Here is a 16,824-nt window from a genome sequence, read left to right as displayed (position 1 = left end):
CCTAAGCTGAGACTTTTCATACTATATTATAGTCTGGAGCACATTTTACAGCAATTAAAAGACTTTTACCTATGCACTGTTTTTACACAGTGCTCCTATAAAGTATTTCATGGAGAAAAAAGATGAGGGAAACTTGAAATCCTTGCTGTTGAAGTTTCTGCAGATATATATACACACACATTTAATCAGAAGACTGAAGCACGGTTTTTCATTTTTGCTCCTAACAGTGACACTCTGTGGATGAAACCAGGAGTACACATACAGGACAGTATTAAGATTTTTTTTTTTTTTTTGTTAAAATAGTAAGATCTGTTGTAACAAGTGCTGTATATTGAGACTGAACAAAAGTTAAAGAGACTGCCAGTTATGTAGATGTTTATATTATTGATGTCAGGTTGTAATGTCTAAGCATATGGTGCATTGCTGACACTATGTAAATAACTAATTCACATATGCAGTTTTGCACAAAGTTGTTCATTAAAATATACTTTACATTTTATTGGACAATCACATGCCTCCTAAATCTAGTAAATATTGTACAGGCCTCCAAAGCTATCATATGGAAGGAGGATGTACAATATTTTGGCAACAAAACCACATAATTTATGAGTTGCCACATACTAAAATGGCCATGGTTATTGACAAAATATAAATATATATATATATATCAAAAGGCAGCATGGCACAATAAATTTCCATAAACTCCAAAACTAGCAACAAACCCTCTATATCCCACCCCCCACCATACAGTCCAACCATATTCAGAAAAAAAGTGACTTAGCTGAACATAGCTATGCAGGAAAACAATAGGGGACATAGATTTTATTAAAATGTCCTGTAAATAGCCAGTACTAAGAAAAGATGGAAGAGTCAAGTTTATAAATGTTTAGTTAACCTGTCTGAGAATAAATTGATAGGGTACAAAATGTGTGTAATGTGCTACCTGATAATGCAGAGAATACATGGCCGCAACTTTAAGCTGACCACTGATTGATGGATAAAATGGTCATAATTTATTTTAACAGCTCTTGTTGAGGCCAGGAGCTATGTCCAGAGCCATTCCTCAGCCATCTTCTGCCGTGTTCTCTTTTGGTAGTTGGCGTAAAACTTGTTAGCTCTGATAGCATCGCCATTCCTGTGTTATTTTGGTCTTGCACCTAAGGGCTTAATCCTGTATGTTTGAGGTTGCCCATGTACCCAACAGGTGCGGCTCTAGGCATTTTGCCACCCCAAGCACGGCAGGCAGGCTGCCTGCCTTCGACGGCTTGCCTGCGGAGGATCCGCTGGTCCCGCGGCTTCAGCGGACCTCCCGCAGGCAAGCCGCCAAAGGCAGCCTGCCTGCCGCCCTCGCGACAACTGGCAGAGCGGCCCCCGCAGCTTGCTGCCCCAAGCACGCGCTTGGTGTGCTGGGGCCTGGAGCCGCCCCCGGTACCCACAAGTTAAAAATAAAAGGCAGCACAGAAAATTCAGAACAACCCAATTACTCATAAGCAAGAGCACTGCTTCATGGGCATCAAATCTCTCCTGCCTCATAGTAAGAATCAGGTCATAGTTGGGAGCAGCTAGACCACATCAGACTTGGTCATTCTACTCCCTTGACAGACTTTGCAAGGGCGTGGCAACACACAGGATTTGAAGTTTCAGTTTAGTGTGGAGGATTATGCGTACTGTTTAGCCTTACTAACACTACACATAGCCTCAGCTCACCTTGTGCTCATTGCGTTGTTCCTTGCAAAGACTTGCAGAATCGAGGCCTAAGTAAAACTTGACAATCTGTGTGATGCCTTAAGGAACTTTATTTTGTGATTCTAAAGACTGGCTGTGTAGTAGACTAAGGCACCCCTTTTCAAACTTGGGTGCTTAGATTCAATTTAGGTGTCTTATATTAGCTACGCAAGTTTGAAAAATTTGTCCAATTGCTTTCTTTATATGCTACACTCACAATTTATTAATTGGATATAGTGTTTCAGTTACACTGAGTAATTAGAACTGTACCGCTTAGTGTCTAAAACGCCAGTGTCAGTCTGGGCTGTGACTCCCTTGGGAGTGTTGCAAAAGTAAGGACTGGAGGATTGGGCCCTCTAAGTCTTGTCAGCTTAAACTATATACTAGTCCTAGTGTACAGCTATTCAGCACTGCTGTTTTCTTCCTCATACTGATGCTTTTTACAACTAAAGGGCCTGATGCTGCCATTCTTACTCTGGGAAATCTCCCATTAACATCTGGGGAGTCTTCCATAAGTAAGGATTGGCCCAAACTAGGAAAGTCTCAAAACACCCCCAATACTGTATTTTTATTCCTGTGGTAAACACTTAACATTAATTTTGAAGGAGCCAGGAAAGCAAAATGTAGGAGAAGTTCTGTCAGCACATAGCCCTGACCAGAAACAGTAATTAGTTTCCTGTGTACCTGAGTTGCATGTGAAACCAGGCAGATGGCTAAAACTTTGATCAGAGTTAGTTAGTTGGACCTTTGTGAGTTAAAGGGCAGAAATGTAATACTATGCCTGGCATAAGGAAAGTTGTTCTATTTGCAGTACTGCAGAAGGAAGAAAAAAATGATAATTGAAGAAAAATTTTGATGATGTGGTTCTCTTAGTAAATTGGGAACAATGACCCTTGAAGGACCATAAAGAAAGTGAATGTCAAGATAATTTATTATTGTTACATTATCTACCTCATTTTTCACTTTGTCTTACTAAGTTGTTATACCCGTACAAAGTACCAAATGCCCCAAACATTAATAAGCACCTTTTTATCCTTCAGTGGTATTTAAAGCAACAAACAGCTTTGGAAAAAAAAGGTATTCATTGCCAGATATATGTGTGTTAATTGTTTTGACATGAAAAACAAAGTATTCATTTGACACAGAGCACATATTTCATTAGCAAACCAGATCCAATTTTTAAATGGCTCTAAATGTTTGAAACCCACAGACACTCCTTTTTGAAGTAGAACTTAAAGTAACAGCTAATTTAGTTCAAAGAACAGAATGAAAGAATTGTCTTAGTAACTAATTGGATCATTTGTATTTATTTATTTACTCTAGGAGAGCCAGTTTCTATGCATGTCGGCTTGATAAGAACTTGTATGTGATTGGTGGAAGAAATGAAACTGGCTACTTATCCAGTGTGGAATGCTATAATTTAGAGACAAATGAATGGCGTTATGTATCTTCTTTACCGCAACCTCTGGCAGCGCATGCAGGAGCAGTGCACAATGGCAAGATATATATTTCGGGCAAGTCTCTTTTCGTATTACTGCTACATACAAAACTTCATAGGCAAATTCCTGTTGCAAGGCAACATCTTCATTTACATTTAATTAATGAAGGTACATTTCCTTTATAGGGGGTGTTCATAATGGAGAATATGTCCCCTGGCTGTACTGCTACGATCCTGTAATGGACGTCTGGGCCCGAAAACAGGACATGAACACAAAGCGAGCTATCCACACTTTGGCTGTAATGAATGATCGACTGTATGCAATTGGAGGAAACCATTTGAAAGGTCACCTTTTTATAGCAAAACAACATTTCAATGCCTGTCTCTGGACAGAGGATATTTCTGTTAGGTAGTCATTGTTAAACTAAGTTTAAAAACCCTGAAACACAATTTAACAGGATGCTTGAACCAGCAGTTTTAAAAACATCTTATGCAAATTATTTCAACATTATAACAGTACATTAAATATATGAGTAATGAATGCTTTAGATAATAAAAAAACAGGAACTTCTATTACTCAAAAGCATGGACAATTTGTCATTACCATGAATTCAGTGAAACAAAGAGATTATTCTTTGACCCAAATGTAACAGCAATATTTTCCTCTAAATCATTTTCCAAGATGTGAAGTAAGAGTTTTATTCACAGCCTCACAGAGAAACAACCCCCTGATTTAATGAAAAACCATCCATTAAATATTAGGACTAGAGAATTAAAATCTCTTTTTAATATTAAATGTAGCCTGTGAATTTAAATTCTTTATTAATTCTGCTTAAAGGTCTCTTGTTTTCATCTTTTAAAAGCTTTTCTTTAATGACTAGTGTATAGGCATCCAGTGTTCTTTTTTGAATATGTGCATGCCACTCCCATTAATGTTAAAAGGATGCTGTGTAATCTAGACAGTTTAAAAAATGAGTTTAAAGAAGTTTCATGCACCTCTCCTGCTCCTGTCTCCCTGACAGTGTCTGTCATTTTATAATCAAATTTGTTTGTTTTGTCTCCCCCATTGCAGCATGAAAGAGCCACACAGACAAAAGGGGAAACTAACTGACAGTGCAAAAGAAGCAGTAAAAATGACTATGGGTAAAATTTTCAAAAGTGCCTAAATAACTTACGAGCCTAAGTCCCAATGAGACCTTAAGTCACTTTGGGTATGTCTACATTACAAGTGAAGGTATGATTGTAGCATGCTTAGCTTTAATCAAACTAATATGGGGAAAATAGGGCTACGTGTACACTATGAGCAAAGGGTGGGATTGGCCTGCTTGTTTACACATACTCAAGCTACTTCTCATTGAAATAACGCAAGTATAAAATAGCAATGTAGCCACAATAGCACAGGCCGCAGAAGCAGGCTGAGCCATGCCGAGTCCATACCTACCAGTTTTAGTATGTGTATACGAGCAGGGGAATTGCACCACTAGCTTGTAGTGTAAATGTAGCGTAACAGTGTAGACATACAAAATTTCACAGGCAAATTGCTGTTGCAAGGTGACATCTTCATTTACATTTCATTAATGAAAGTATATTTCCTTTGTAAGAGGTGTTCATGATTGAGAATATGTCCCTTTGCTGTACTGCTATGACCCTGTTATGGACGACCCTGTTATGAAGACACAACTTCAGCATGTGCTAGCAACCAGAGCACAATCCCTGTAGGGAGCTTGGGTATGTACTCTGGTTGCTAGTCTGTGCTAAAGCCTGTGCCACTACATTTACACTGCTATTGTTACCTATACTAGCTGGATTAATGTCAACAAGATTATGACTACCTGTGATACAATCATATCTTTGTTTGTAAACATAGCCTCATGCACTTTGGAAAATTTTCCCCTATATTCATAGTTGGCTGAAGCACCTTAGCTCACTAAGCACATATAGGGACCACAGGGAAGCATAAAGTCTCCTCAGTAAATACCACTGTGTTATTAGATTGTGCCTCTATGCCAAGTACAGAACTAGATTAGCCAGTTCTGTGCAGCCTACAGGCGCATTCTGAGGTGGGACAGGCCAAAAGAAGGAGTGGAAGCTCTCTATATACCACACACCTGAAAATCAGGCCCACTTTTTGAAAATACTGGTCTTTGAGTACTTTGAAATGTTGATCTTTAAAACAGTTCTATACTAAAAAGTGAGGTTGACCCAGCTACGTTGCTCAGAGATGTGGAAAATCCACACTTCTGAGTGATGTAGTTAAGCCACTCTAACCCCTAGTGTAGACGGTGCTAAATTGACGGAAGAAGTCATCTGTCAATCTAGCTACTGCCTCTCGGGGAGATGGATTAACTACAGTGATGGGAGTGATTAACTACCTGTGCTGTCACTGTCATGTCTACACAAGCTGCACAGCTGTAGCAGTTTAAGTGTCATTCTAGTGTTATTTCTACAGAGCTCCACCATTCTATTTTCTATTGGAATAACAAAATTAAGAGGTATGTAAAAACTGGAACTGTTCCCCTCTTCATTTCTTCTTTTAGGCTCTATTTTGTCCTTCCCTGCAATAGAGGAAAGCAATAAGTAAAGAACAGAGTTGCAACACTATGTACATTTAACTAAAGAGAGTGCAGTTCCATATTTTTAATATTGCTCCCAGAAGGGTTTCAGCATTGGACTCTTAATGTTTTATAAATAGAGGGTCAGATCCTCAGTTTAATAAATAGAGAGCATCACTCCATTGGAATATCACTGATATATGCCAGCTGAGGATTCGGCCTTAAGATCTGGCCTACTCAATGTGAGGGTTGTAAACAAAGTGCTTTGTGTTCCTTGACTCATATATTCCATAGAATAGCAAAATGTTGATTAAAGTATATTTGAATGTGTGTTGATTACAATTAAATGGAACTGTAATACACACTTTAGTAAGGTCTCTTTACTCAGGAAGTTGTGACCACAGTTCTGATCTCCCTGGTGGCATCTCTCAATTTCATCAGACAAATAAAATGGAACATGTTACAATCGTATTTTCTGCTGTACCATGTTGTTGCCTTCTGTGCTTCAGCTATGGCTGAGTTGCTCTCTGTTGTGGGATATTTGCCATCTTTGCTTCCAAAATGCAGTCTGTTGTTTTGAGAAAGAGTTCTTTGGAAAACATTTCTTCTTATTTGCCCAGTGATGAGGAGCTCAAAGAAGAACTGTAAGTGAAGGGAGAGTGGATTATAGTGTTGATTCTGCAACAAATACTTGGGGTAGTAAAGATGCTCTGATAGCTCAATGGCAAAGCACTCATTTGTGAAGCTGGATCTCTGCTAGTGTCAGTGTCTTTATCTCATCATAACTAATTGTGGGTGTACTATAATGTTGAGCGGGGTCTCTGACAGATTCAGGGCACACTGGGACGGGCCCTATTCAATATCTTCATCAACAACTTAGATCAGGGGTTCTTAAACTGGGGATCGTCACCCCTCAGGGGGTCGTGAGTTTATTATGTGGGGGGGTCGTGAGCTGTCAGCCTCCACCCCAAACCCCACTTTTCCCCCAGCATTTATAATGGCGTTAAATATATTAAAAAGTATTTTTAATTTATAAGGGAGATCGCACTCAGAGACTTGCTGTGTGAAAGGGATCACCAGTACAAAAGTTTGAGAACCACTGCCTTAGATATTGGCATAGAAAGTACACTTTTTAAGTTTGCAGATGATACCAAACTGGGAGGAATTGCAGCTGCTTTGGAGGATAGGGTCATAATTCAAAATGATCTGGACAAATTGAAGAAATGGTCTGAGGTAAACAAGGTGAAGTTAAATAAAGATAAATGCAAAGTGCTCCACTTAGGAAGTAACAATCAGTTTCACACATACAGAATGGGAAGAGACTGTCTAGGAAGGAGTACAGCAGAGAGGGATTTGGGGGTTATAGTGCACCACAGGCTAAATATGAGTCAACAGTGTGATGCTGTGGCAAAAAAAAAACAACATGATTCTGGGATGCATTAACCGGTGTGTTGTGAGCAAGACAGGAGAAGTCATTCCTTCGCTCTACCCTGCGCTGTTAGGCCTCAACTGGAGTATTGTGTCCAGTTCTGGGCACCATTTCAAGAAAGATGTGGAGAAATTGGAGAGGGTCCAGAGAAGAGCAACAAGAATGATTAAAGGTCTAGAGACATGACCTATGAAGGAAGGCTGAAAGAACTGGGTTTGTTTAGTCTGGAAAAGAGAAGACTGAGAGGGGACATGATGCAGTTTTCAGTATCTAAAGGATGTCTAAGGAGGAGGGAGAAAACTTGTTCATCTTAGCCCTAAGGATAGAACAAGACGCAATGGGCTTAAACTGCAGCAAGGGAAGTTTACGTTGGACATTAGGAAAAAGTTCCTAACTGCAGGGTGGTTAAACACTGGAATAAATTGCCTAGGTAAGATTGTGGAATCTCCATCTCTGGAGATATTTAAGAGTAGGTTAGATAAATGTCTATCTGGGATGGTCTAGACAGTATTTGATCCTGCCATGAGGTCCCTTCCAATCCTAGAATCTATGAATCTATCACACTGGGTTGGCCTCATTATGGTCCCTTGAAAATTCTGCTGTGATGCAAAATCATTTCATCACACCTGTTCATTCCTGACATAAACTAATAATTTTGCAAGCGTCATTGTTATGGGCTACTATATCACCAAGTGCCCTTTCGCAGAAAGTCTTATATTCTCCTTCTCTTTTCTGTTTTCTGTTCCCTTTGATGAGAAAGAAGATAGCAATATAAAACAAATCATATTGGTGTATTACTAAGACTGTAATTTTATTGCAGTGTTCCTAAAATTGTTTGGGCTCTCTTGAGATTTAAGATATTTGATAAGAGGAAATGTTGTCTAAAGAATAGAGCATGTAATGGGAGCATGTACTCCTGTTATCTATTTCTAGCTGATCAACTCAATTCCTGTGTGAACTTGGGCAAATCATTTAATGTCCCTGAGCCTCAATTTACTCATCCGTAAAGCGACAGTATACAATTTACCTCAGAGGGACATTATAAGTATTATAGAACCATAGTAGATTCCACAGTCTAGACTGTAAGATGATGCCAATTCTAAACCACATTTTGACCCCTTCTAAAAAATTTGCAGACTTGATCACTGAAAGAAGAGACATTATTGTTGCCAATCTAACAAGCTGTTATCAAAAAAGAGTGGATTTACACTTTAAAAAAATCATTCTGACTTCTTTTGTCCACTCTTAACTCAAAATGGCTTCACGTGAAGATCTCAGAATTGTGTGATGCATTGATCCCCAATGAAAGCTGCAGCACAGATCTAGTTTTGCCTTTTTTGAGTACCTAATTCTTTGTTTACATATATATTGTCTGTAGGCTTCCACATTCAGATCTTGATTCTCCCATTTTGCTTGTATCTTGTGTAGTCATTTACATTTGTGCAAAGTGGGCATAAGTGCTATCATTCCAATTTTATATAGTTTTACAATATCTTTGCACTTACTTTGCACAATTGTAAATGATTCCACAAGGTACATGGCAGCGGAGAATCAATCTCAGAGACCTAGATACCTCAGATCTCCTTGACAATCTGGATACAGACCTCCAAATGGTACAAGTACAACAGTGGTGGTGGCATTAGTAGGTGCCCTTCTCCTGACAAGAGTGGTATCATAAGGCTTTTCTTATGTGGTTTCTTCATTCTTTCCTTGCTGAGCATTCCCTGATGGTGGCTTCAAGTAATCACTCATCACCTCTAAGGGAGCTCATATGTGGTGTTCCATAGGGCTCCATCTTGTCTCCCTCCCTGTTTCCATCCTTGTGTACATGAGGCCAGTAGGAGCATTAGTGGGGAGGCATGGGCTTCAGTATGTTCATTTTGTTGATACCCATCTCTCCTTCACTATCTTATCTGATCCAGTCAGTGCTGTTGAATGCTTTACTCAATGTCTGGGGGAGATTGGGGCATGGACGAGGTCTAGCTGGCTGAGATCAATGCCAGTAAAACTGGGGTGATACTGATTTGGTTGCAGGAAGCAACCAGAGAGAGAGAGAGAGCATTATATCTATCTCTTGCTTGGAAGACTTGTACCCACCTTTTCACAATCTGGGGGCATCGTTGCACCCCAGCTGCTGTTTAATGATTACAAAGCAGCAGTGACCAGGAAGGCTTTTTTTCATCTCCATCAGGAGAGAGTGACCATTCTTTTTGTGGATATAGTCTGTGTCACCATAATCCAAGTCTTTGCTCCTTCACGACTGCTGCAATGCACACTAATGAGGCCACACCTTAAATCAGCTGAAAACTGAAGCTTGTTCAGAATATGGCAGCCTGCTTATTAAGCAGAGTATTTTTCTGGAAGCATATGACACCAGTGCTTCTGCATTGCCTATCTGTGGTTTCTGGGTGAGGTTTAAGATGTTGGTTTTGAATGATAGAATCCTAAATGGCTTGGAACCTGTCTACTTTAGGAACAGCTTCTCGCCGTGCATTATTGCTGCAGAAGTCAGCATTGGTGCTCAAGCTGGAACCCCATCTGTATAAAATAGTAGCTACTAGCAAGACATTCTACTTGAGGCAACCTAAATTTTGAAACTTACTCCCCATCCCATGTTTGTCCAGAATAGCTTGGATCTGTTGATCTTCAGGGAACACTGCCCCCACTTCTAGGATGGAATAATTGGTTGGTGAGGAGGAATATTGTTTGGGATCTGCTTTCATCATTTCTTAACTTGGGGTCTGCTTTCATCATTTCTTAGTTATTTTCTAGTTTGGGATGAAGAGAAGCCTCTGGTTTGGTTAGGTTTGTTATGCGGTTGTATTTTTGATTCATTACAGGGACCTTGGGTTAGGTGCTTTTTAAAGAGTTAATATAAATTGAAATAGTTAAAGAAATAAACATTAGAGGAGCTGGCTTACATATCTGTACATTGGATAAGATTTTTCATCATTCGTTTCTAAAATGACTTTCTTCTAAACTTACTAGTGTTAGGAAGAAATAGAATAATTTTATTTTTATTTTTTTGAAAGATAGAGAAATTTCCTTATAAAAAAGATTCATTGAGAAAGTGCTACGGTTCTGTCTTAATATTTATTAATTTAAAACATTGTTGTAAATAAAATATTTGTAAAAAGCAAAACCCCAAACATTTGAAGTCAGGAAGTTCTAAGTTAAAGTTAAAAAACAAACAATTGAACATAAAGAAATTTTAGTTTTTCAAAACCTTAAACATTGGAAAGTCTCGAAATACTCAGAACTTTTCCCATCACTAGCTTTTATCTTTCTGTCCATTTACTCTCACCTCTCCTCCAGTTACAGGTGGAAGACCCTCACTAGTGGCTGAATGAAATAAATGCCAGTTTTCCCTGACTAACTTAGATTTTTGCATTATGATAACATCTGCAGCTATCCTGCTGGCTTGTATCAAGTACAGGAATATTTTAGGCCTTTATTGTAAGGGTAGGCTATTTGGGAGTCTTTCATCATATGATCAGGGTGGATGTGGAAAAAGTTGACCACTGGTTTTGGTGGCATTGGACTTCTGAACTATATAAGTAAGGTTAATAGCATAAAATTGGGCTCCATATATAGTTGTTGTGTGTGGCCCATTTTTGGAGGTTAATATAAGACAATGTGGTCACTGGCCTGTGGGAGATCTCTGTAATGGGGAGTGGATAGTTTTGCAGCTGACAGGCCAGTACGATATCTTTATTCCTGGATAGCAGGTGATTGTGGAAGTTAAATGCAGGATAGTGGTTGGGGAGTTGAGGTTGGTATTGGAACAGTTACTGTGTATTTTCACTTTGTTTAAATAGGTATGGGCCCAAACCAAAACGCTGCATACAAATTCACCACAGAATTTCAGATCCAGACTTTGCAGCTCCTGACTTTCATATTTTTTAGAAAATTCCTATTCCTATTACTATTATCATTCATCAGGAACTATTAGAGGTGGCCGCAGTTGTACTTTTGAAATAAATGTGGCTTTTAAAAAGGATCTAGAAACTTAAAGATGCCTGCTTTAAGTTATTTTCTAAATATTTTGTTTAGGTTTCTCCCATCTTGATGTGATGCTTGTGGAATGCTATGATCCAAAAGGTGACCAGTGGAATATTCTTCAGACTCCTATTTTGGAAGGTCGCAGTGGCCCTGGATGCACAGTTCTTGATGATAGTATTTACCTTGTTGGAGGCTACAGTTGGAGTATGGTGTGTACCTGTTTTCTGAAAATGGCTCCTCATACAATTTTTAGTTACTGTCTGAAAAAAAGTTGTGCCTGTTCTTTTTTTTCCTTCTAAGGAATGCTGAAAATATAAATCAAGGGCCGTCAAAATCTTGGATGCATTGAAAATGTTCTTGAGGCTGATTTACAGCTTGGTTTGTAAAGCTGACATTACCTATTGATTTTCTGATGGAAATAATCTTATTTCATTTCCAAATTTATTTTATTATAAAAATATAGATTAAGGGCTAAGTTACAGATTTTTAAAACTATATAGGCATGCTCCACTTAGTGTTGCACTGCCAAAGTGATTTAGGAGCCTAAATCTCATTTACAGAAGTGATATAGGCAATTAGGACATCAACTGACAGTGAGATTTAAAGTGCCTAACACACTTTTGAAAATGGGACTTAAGCTCCTAAATCAATTAAGCATTGCAATGCTGAGAGCTGCAGTGCTTAAATAGCATTACAACTCTGGGCCTTAGCCTGCAAACACTGTTGCTTAAGTTACATCCATAAAATACACACATATATGTAAAACAAGAAGTTGCACTGAACCCTGGGGATTGGGCATGCAAAACAGGTGCTGTGAAATGTTGTCGTCTAAAGGATTTAGCACATAGTTGGGTATCAAAAGCTCTGGGATTATAATCCCAGCTCTTCCGCTGGCTCCCTGCATGGCCTGGCACAAGTCACTTCACATTCTAATTTCCCTAAAGGAGACTACTAGTACTTACCTACCTGTTTTATTCTGTTATTGTGAGGTTTAGTTGATGTCATACAGTGCTTTGAAGTCAGGATTGACGTCAGTGGTACATGATTGGGCCCATAAAGTACTACATAAAATTAAGTGGAACTTAAACTTGATGGAACTTTCTGTGTAAAGTGCCTATTTGCAAGTGTGTATCTGCCTGCACAATTGCCTTTTGGCACCTATGTACGTTTTTATAGGTTAGAATACTTGCAATTTTTTGGAAAATGTAGTCCTACATGTACATTTTGTTGTTATTAAACAAGTGTAATTTTAATGTATGTTTGAGATCTTGCTTCCCTTACTTACATGAATAGTCCCATTGACTTGGACTGAAATATTTTTTCAGACACATTGAGCCAGGTTCTCCTCAAACTTACACTAGTTGTACAGCATGGTAGCTCTATTGACCTTCGATTTACTACCAGATAAGAGAAAGATCAGCCCCTTTATAGTTGACTTTAGAAAAAAGAAGCAAAGCTTTGGTAATGTTATTTGCATGATGTATATGAGTATATGCGCTAATGAAGTTGGGGAAGAGGACGTGGATTGATTTAAGACAGCTTCAGAGTTTTTTTTAATCTGAGCATCAGTCACTTGTAGGGAACTTTTAGCATTTTTTCAGTATTTCAATTTCCTTTTAAGATAAGATATTTTAGAATACATTATTTTAATTTGTACAAGGTGCAGTGATACAAAAGAGGGGTGTAATTTGGCAAAATTGAGTAGTGATTTTGGGTCCCTCAATACTTGTATACCTCACTAAAGACACTTTTAGAGCAACAATGAGGAGTTCGGTGGCACCTTAAAGACTAACAGATTTATTAGGGCATTAGCAGAAAGCTTATGCCCAAATAAAGCTGTTAGTCTTTAAGGTGCCACCAGATTCCTCATTCTTTTGTGGATACAGACTGACTTGATTTTGAGAGGGTGAGTGTTCAACACTTTATGACAATTGAGCCTCTTTAATGTGTCTCAAGTTTTGCTCTCACAATGTTTCAATAAGATTTTGTTCTGTCATAGGGAGCCTACAAATCTTCTACTATTTGCTACAGTCCTGAGAAAGGAACCTGGACAGAACTAGAAGGAGATGTAGCTGAGCCACTTGCAGGTCCTGCATGTTCGACTGTCATACTGCCAGCCTGTGTACCGTACAACAAATAATATTCGAGAAGCACTGAAATGAACAATATTACATTCTGGAAAGTAATAACGGGTGACGTAAATATTTTAATAGAACAGAATTCCTGGCAAAACAAAACTACTATAATTGACCCCTTACTTCAGATTTATGCTTTAAAAGCAAACTGGAAACAAAAAGTCTCATCTCAGATAGATGCCGGTGTCTTGTGAAGCAAGTAGCTAGAACACACCGAACATTACATGCTGACAGACTGCCATTTCAGACTGATTTTAACTTTTTTCTCACTACAGAAATATTCTTCACATGGATTTTAACTTTTAAAAATGAGGCTAAATGTGCAAATACAGCCTGAAAAGACAAGATCAGTTTTATGCATTATATTCTACCTGCATGTGATCTATGTGAAGTCATGAAGATATTGTGTCATGAATGCTTCAAAACTCAGACACTGAAAAGCTCACTCTGCATTACAGAACTGTCTTCCCCTCTGTAATCCTAACCTACAGCTACTTCATATGCTCTGCAAGCTGCACAGCATCAAAAGATCATAAAAGGTAAAGAAATGTCATTCCATTTTTGCACAACTTGGCTTCTCATACACTCTGCCTTCAAAGTCCCCATGTGTAAGTGTAGTGAAGAGCACTTCTTGCAATAGTGATTTTAAGGATTAGGAACAAATTCTGCTCTTAGTTACACTGGTATAAATGCAGAACCACTCCACTAAAATCAATGGAATGAATGTTTTTATAGCTAGTGTGACTGAAATCTTGGCCTAAACCTCAAATTCTGGGTTTACAAAGTAAGTTTTTCTCATAAGCAGTTAAAAGACAACACATTAATACAGTAAACATACAAGAATTTATCTTCATTTTCACTAACATTAGAAGTGAACACACTTACTATTTGCTTTCAAAGACAAGAACACTGAATTTGAGCATGATGATACCTCTTTAGACTTTTAAATTAGTATGCATAGAATTGAAGGGTCTCTGGTAAGTGGCTAAAATCCTCATCTCTGGTTTACCTTCAGATGTTCATAATTTGAAGGGTTTTCTCTATTGATCCAGAAAAATACAGGGCTGGATTCTCCACTACCTTATACCTTGTTTAGTTATTTACATCTGGTAAAATGAGTCAAAATGCTACCAGATCAGAAAAGTTGCAGTTACACCCACTTTACACAGTTGTACTTGATTACATAGGGTGCAAGGCAGTAGCAAATCAGGCCCTATGTGTTTTTATGCTTATATCTTCCTTTTGCAGCAGTAATTGACTAACAAACACTGTGCCTGGTTCTCCACTGCCTCTTGGCTTGCGTAAGGATTTTGACCTGTACACAGTGCACATAAAATACTTCTTCAAGTGCTTGTTCATGTCCATTCCATGTTAGATGTGTGTGCTCACCACATGCACCAGTGCCGGAAATTTTTCCTTGAGTAGTATCTGTAGGGGACCGGCTCTGACACCCTCTGGAGTGGCATGCATATGCGCCAGTATAAGAGGCAGCACTGGCCCCCTCAATTCCTTCTTACTGCCAGTGATGGTACTGGAACATCTCCTTGCTTCGGCAAGTACTCTTACCCAGTGTTCTTCCTATTATTTATTGTGTAAATAGTTCTTAGATGAGTAGTTCTTTTGTTCTCTTAATAACTGTAATACTATTAACTAACTAAGTTAGATAGTCCCCTATGGGACTTAGCCTAGGGACGGGGCATGCCTCAGTCCCCGGGCCTCAAGCTTTGTGATCACTGCAAAAAGCCTATGCCGATCAGCGACCCTCATCAAAGCTGCTTGAAATGTCGGGGGGAAACCCGTGTTAGCGATGTGTCACATCTGCAAGAGCTTCAAACCAAGAACTAAAAAGGAGCAGGACATAAGACTGAGACCGCTCCTCATGGAGTCGGCCCTCGTGCCGGTCTCCAAACCGCTGAGATCAGACTCCACTCCAGTGGCATCAGCATGAAGTGTGCCACCAGCACTGGCCTCCCAGTGCTGGTCCCAGTCCCCAGTACCTGCTAAAATGCAAAGGAAGCACACTGGGACAGGGCGTTCTGTGACATCCCGTACTGAAAAGGAAAAGTCCGAAGAGGAGCATAGGCCCATGTGAGACAGCATGTCTCCGGAGCCCAGCCAGGCACCTGCATCGCCAGCTAGGCAACCCAGCCCTCCAAGGGACCCACCAGCCACCCCTGGTAGTGGCAGAGGTTCCCAGCACCTGTAGGTTCCATCCATGCTGGAGGCCTTCCAGGCTACAAAAGGCATCACATCTTTGCTGGTGCTACCGACGCCCCATCAAGGCATAGTTGTCTCTAGAGTGAAGCCGACACCGGGGTCTGTGCAACAGTCTCTGTCTGTGCAGCATTGCTCCCTGGCACTGCAGGAGTTGATGTCGAAGCAGGATCCTCCGAGAGGTGCTTCTGACCTGCCCATACCGACCAGAGTTCCTGGCACTGTTCGCTGTACTCTTGGCATCGGTCCTCTGAGGTGTGGCATCGCTTGCCCTATGGTCAATGCAGATCCGTAGCATGCCACTGGTACCTGGAATCATGGCACCAGTTGCTGGAGAGGAGGCATCACTCCTTGGGGCAACAAAGTCCACCAGGACCATGACACCAATTGCTGGGACCACAAGCTGGTCCCTGGCACCAAGACACAGATCGCCGGACTCACAGCAACAATCTCTGGGGTCCCTGAGCTCTAGATGTCGATTGCCGGTGTACCATGGCCAATCTGCCAAGCTCTGCTGTCAGTCCCCGGACAGATGGCACCAGGACCTGTCCCCCAGCCACAGTCACTGGGATAGCAGGCATGGAGGGGCCAGGGGTGCAGCATCGGCACCGCATTGTTCCCCCCGGCAGAAACTTTCCTCCTCAGGCTTAGAGGCTTAGGAGATAGCAAGTCCCTCTGTCCAGCCACACGCAACCAGATCTGGGAGGGCTCCTCCAGGGCCACCAGCCAGTGCATGGCCCCAGGGCCAATGGCCAACCCCATCGTACTTTTGGAACCCATGGGGGTTTCCCCAGGTATCGGAGACACAGATGCAGCACTCAGTGTCAGGGGCGTCAGGGAGGAGGTTGGCAACAATCTCCCGCCCTCCCCTGGAATTAGAAGAGGGATCTGATCAAGGGGCCCAGAAGCACCCTCTGGCCTCGGTGAAGACCAACCGTGCAAGGGACGCTGAGCCAGCCCCTCCCCCTCCTTCGGCTCCTCATCATCCTCACCCAATGAGGCGGTGACAGGACTGTCCAAGACAGTGCGGCAGGATGATGCCAAGACACACCAGCAGCTGCTGAAGAGAGTGGCGGCAAACTTGGGATTGGAAGCAGAGGAGTTGGTGGAACTCTCTGACACTTTATTCGACATTCTGGCTGGGGTAGCCCCATCTAGCATGGTGCTCCAGGTACATGAAGGGTAGTAAAGCTGGTAAAAGCCTTATGGAAGACCCCATCTTCTCTCCTGCCCATTTCCTGCAAAAGGGTTTGAATACCTGTATTCTCACCCAGCCCCAAACTCTTTAGTGGTCTCTGCGGCCAACGAGAGGGACAGACAAGGGCAACC

At 40.7% G+C, this 16,824-nt stretch overlaps 1 protein-coding gene across 1 annotated transcript in view; it reads left to right on the top strand.

Moving 5' to 3' along the window:
- KLHL14 (kelch like family member 14) overlaps positions 1-13,286 on the top strand; it is a 77,162-nt gene extending 63,876 nt beyond the window's left edge. The window contains exons 5-8 of the mRNA XM_032765265.1: positions 3,049-3,239; positions 3,350-3,508; positions 11,198-11,355; positions 13,146-13,286. Of these exons, the coding sequence (XP_032621156.1) occupies positions 3,049-3,239; positions 3,350-3,508; positions 11,198-11,355; positions 13,146-13,286 (649 nt within the window). The remainder of the gene's footprint in view (positions 1-3,048; positions 3,240-3,349; positions 3,509-11,197; positions 11,356-13,145) is intronic.
- The last annotated feature ends 3,538 nt before the right edge of the window (positions 13,287-16,824 follow it).

The sequence above is a fragment of the Chelonoidis abingdonii genome, chromosome 2 (assembly GCF_003597395.2).
Source record: "Chelonoidis abingdonii isolate Lonesome George chromosome 2, CheloAbing_2.0, whole genome shotgun sequence".
NCBI classification, from domain to species: Eukaryota; Metazoa; Chordata; order Testudines; family Testudinidae; genus Chelonoidis; species Chelonoidis abingdonii.
Note: the sequence above shows the minus strand (reverse complement) of the source record. Positions and strands in the feature narration are given on the sequence as shown.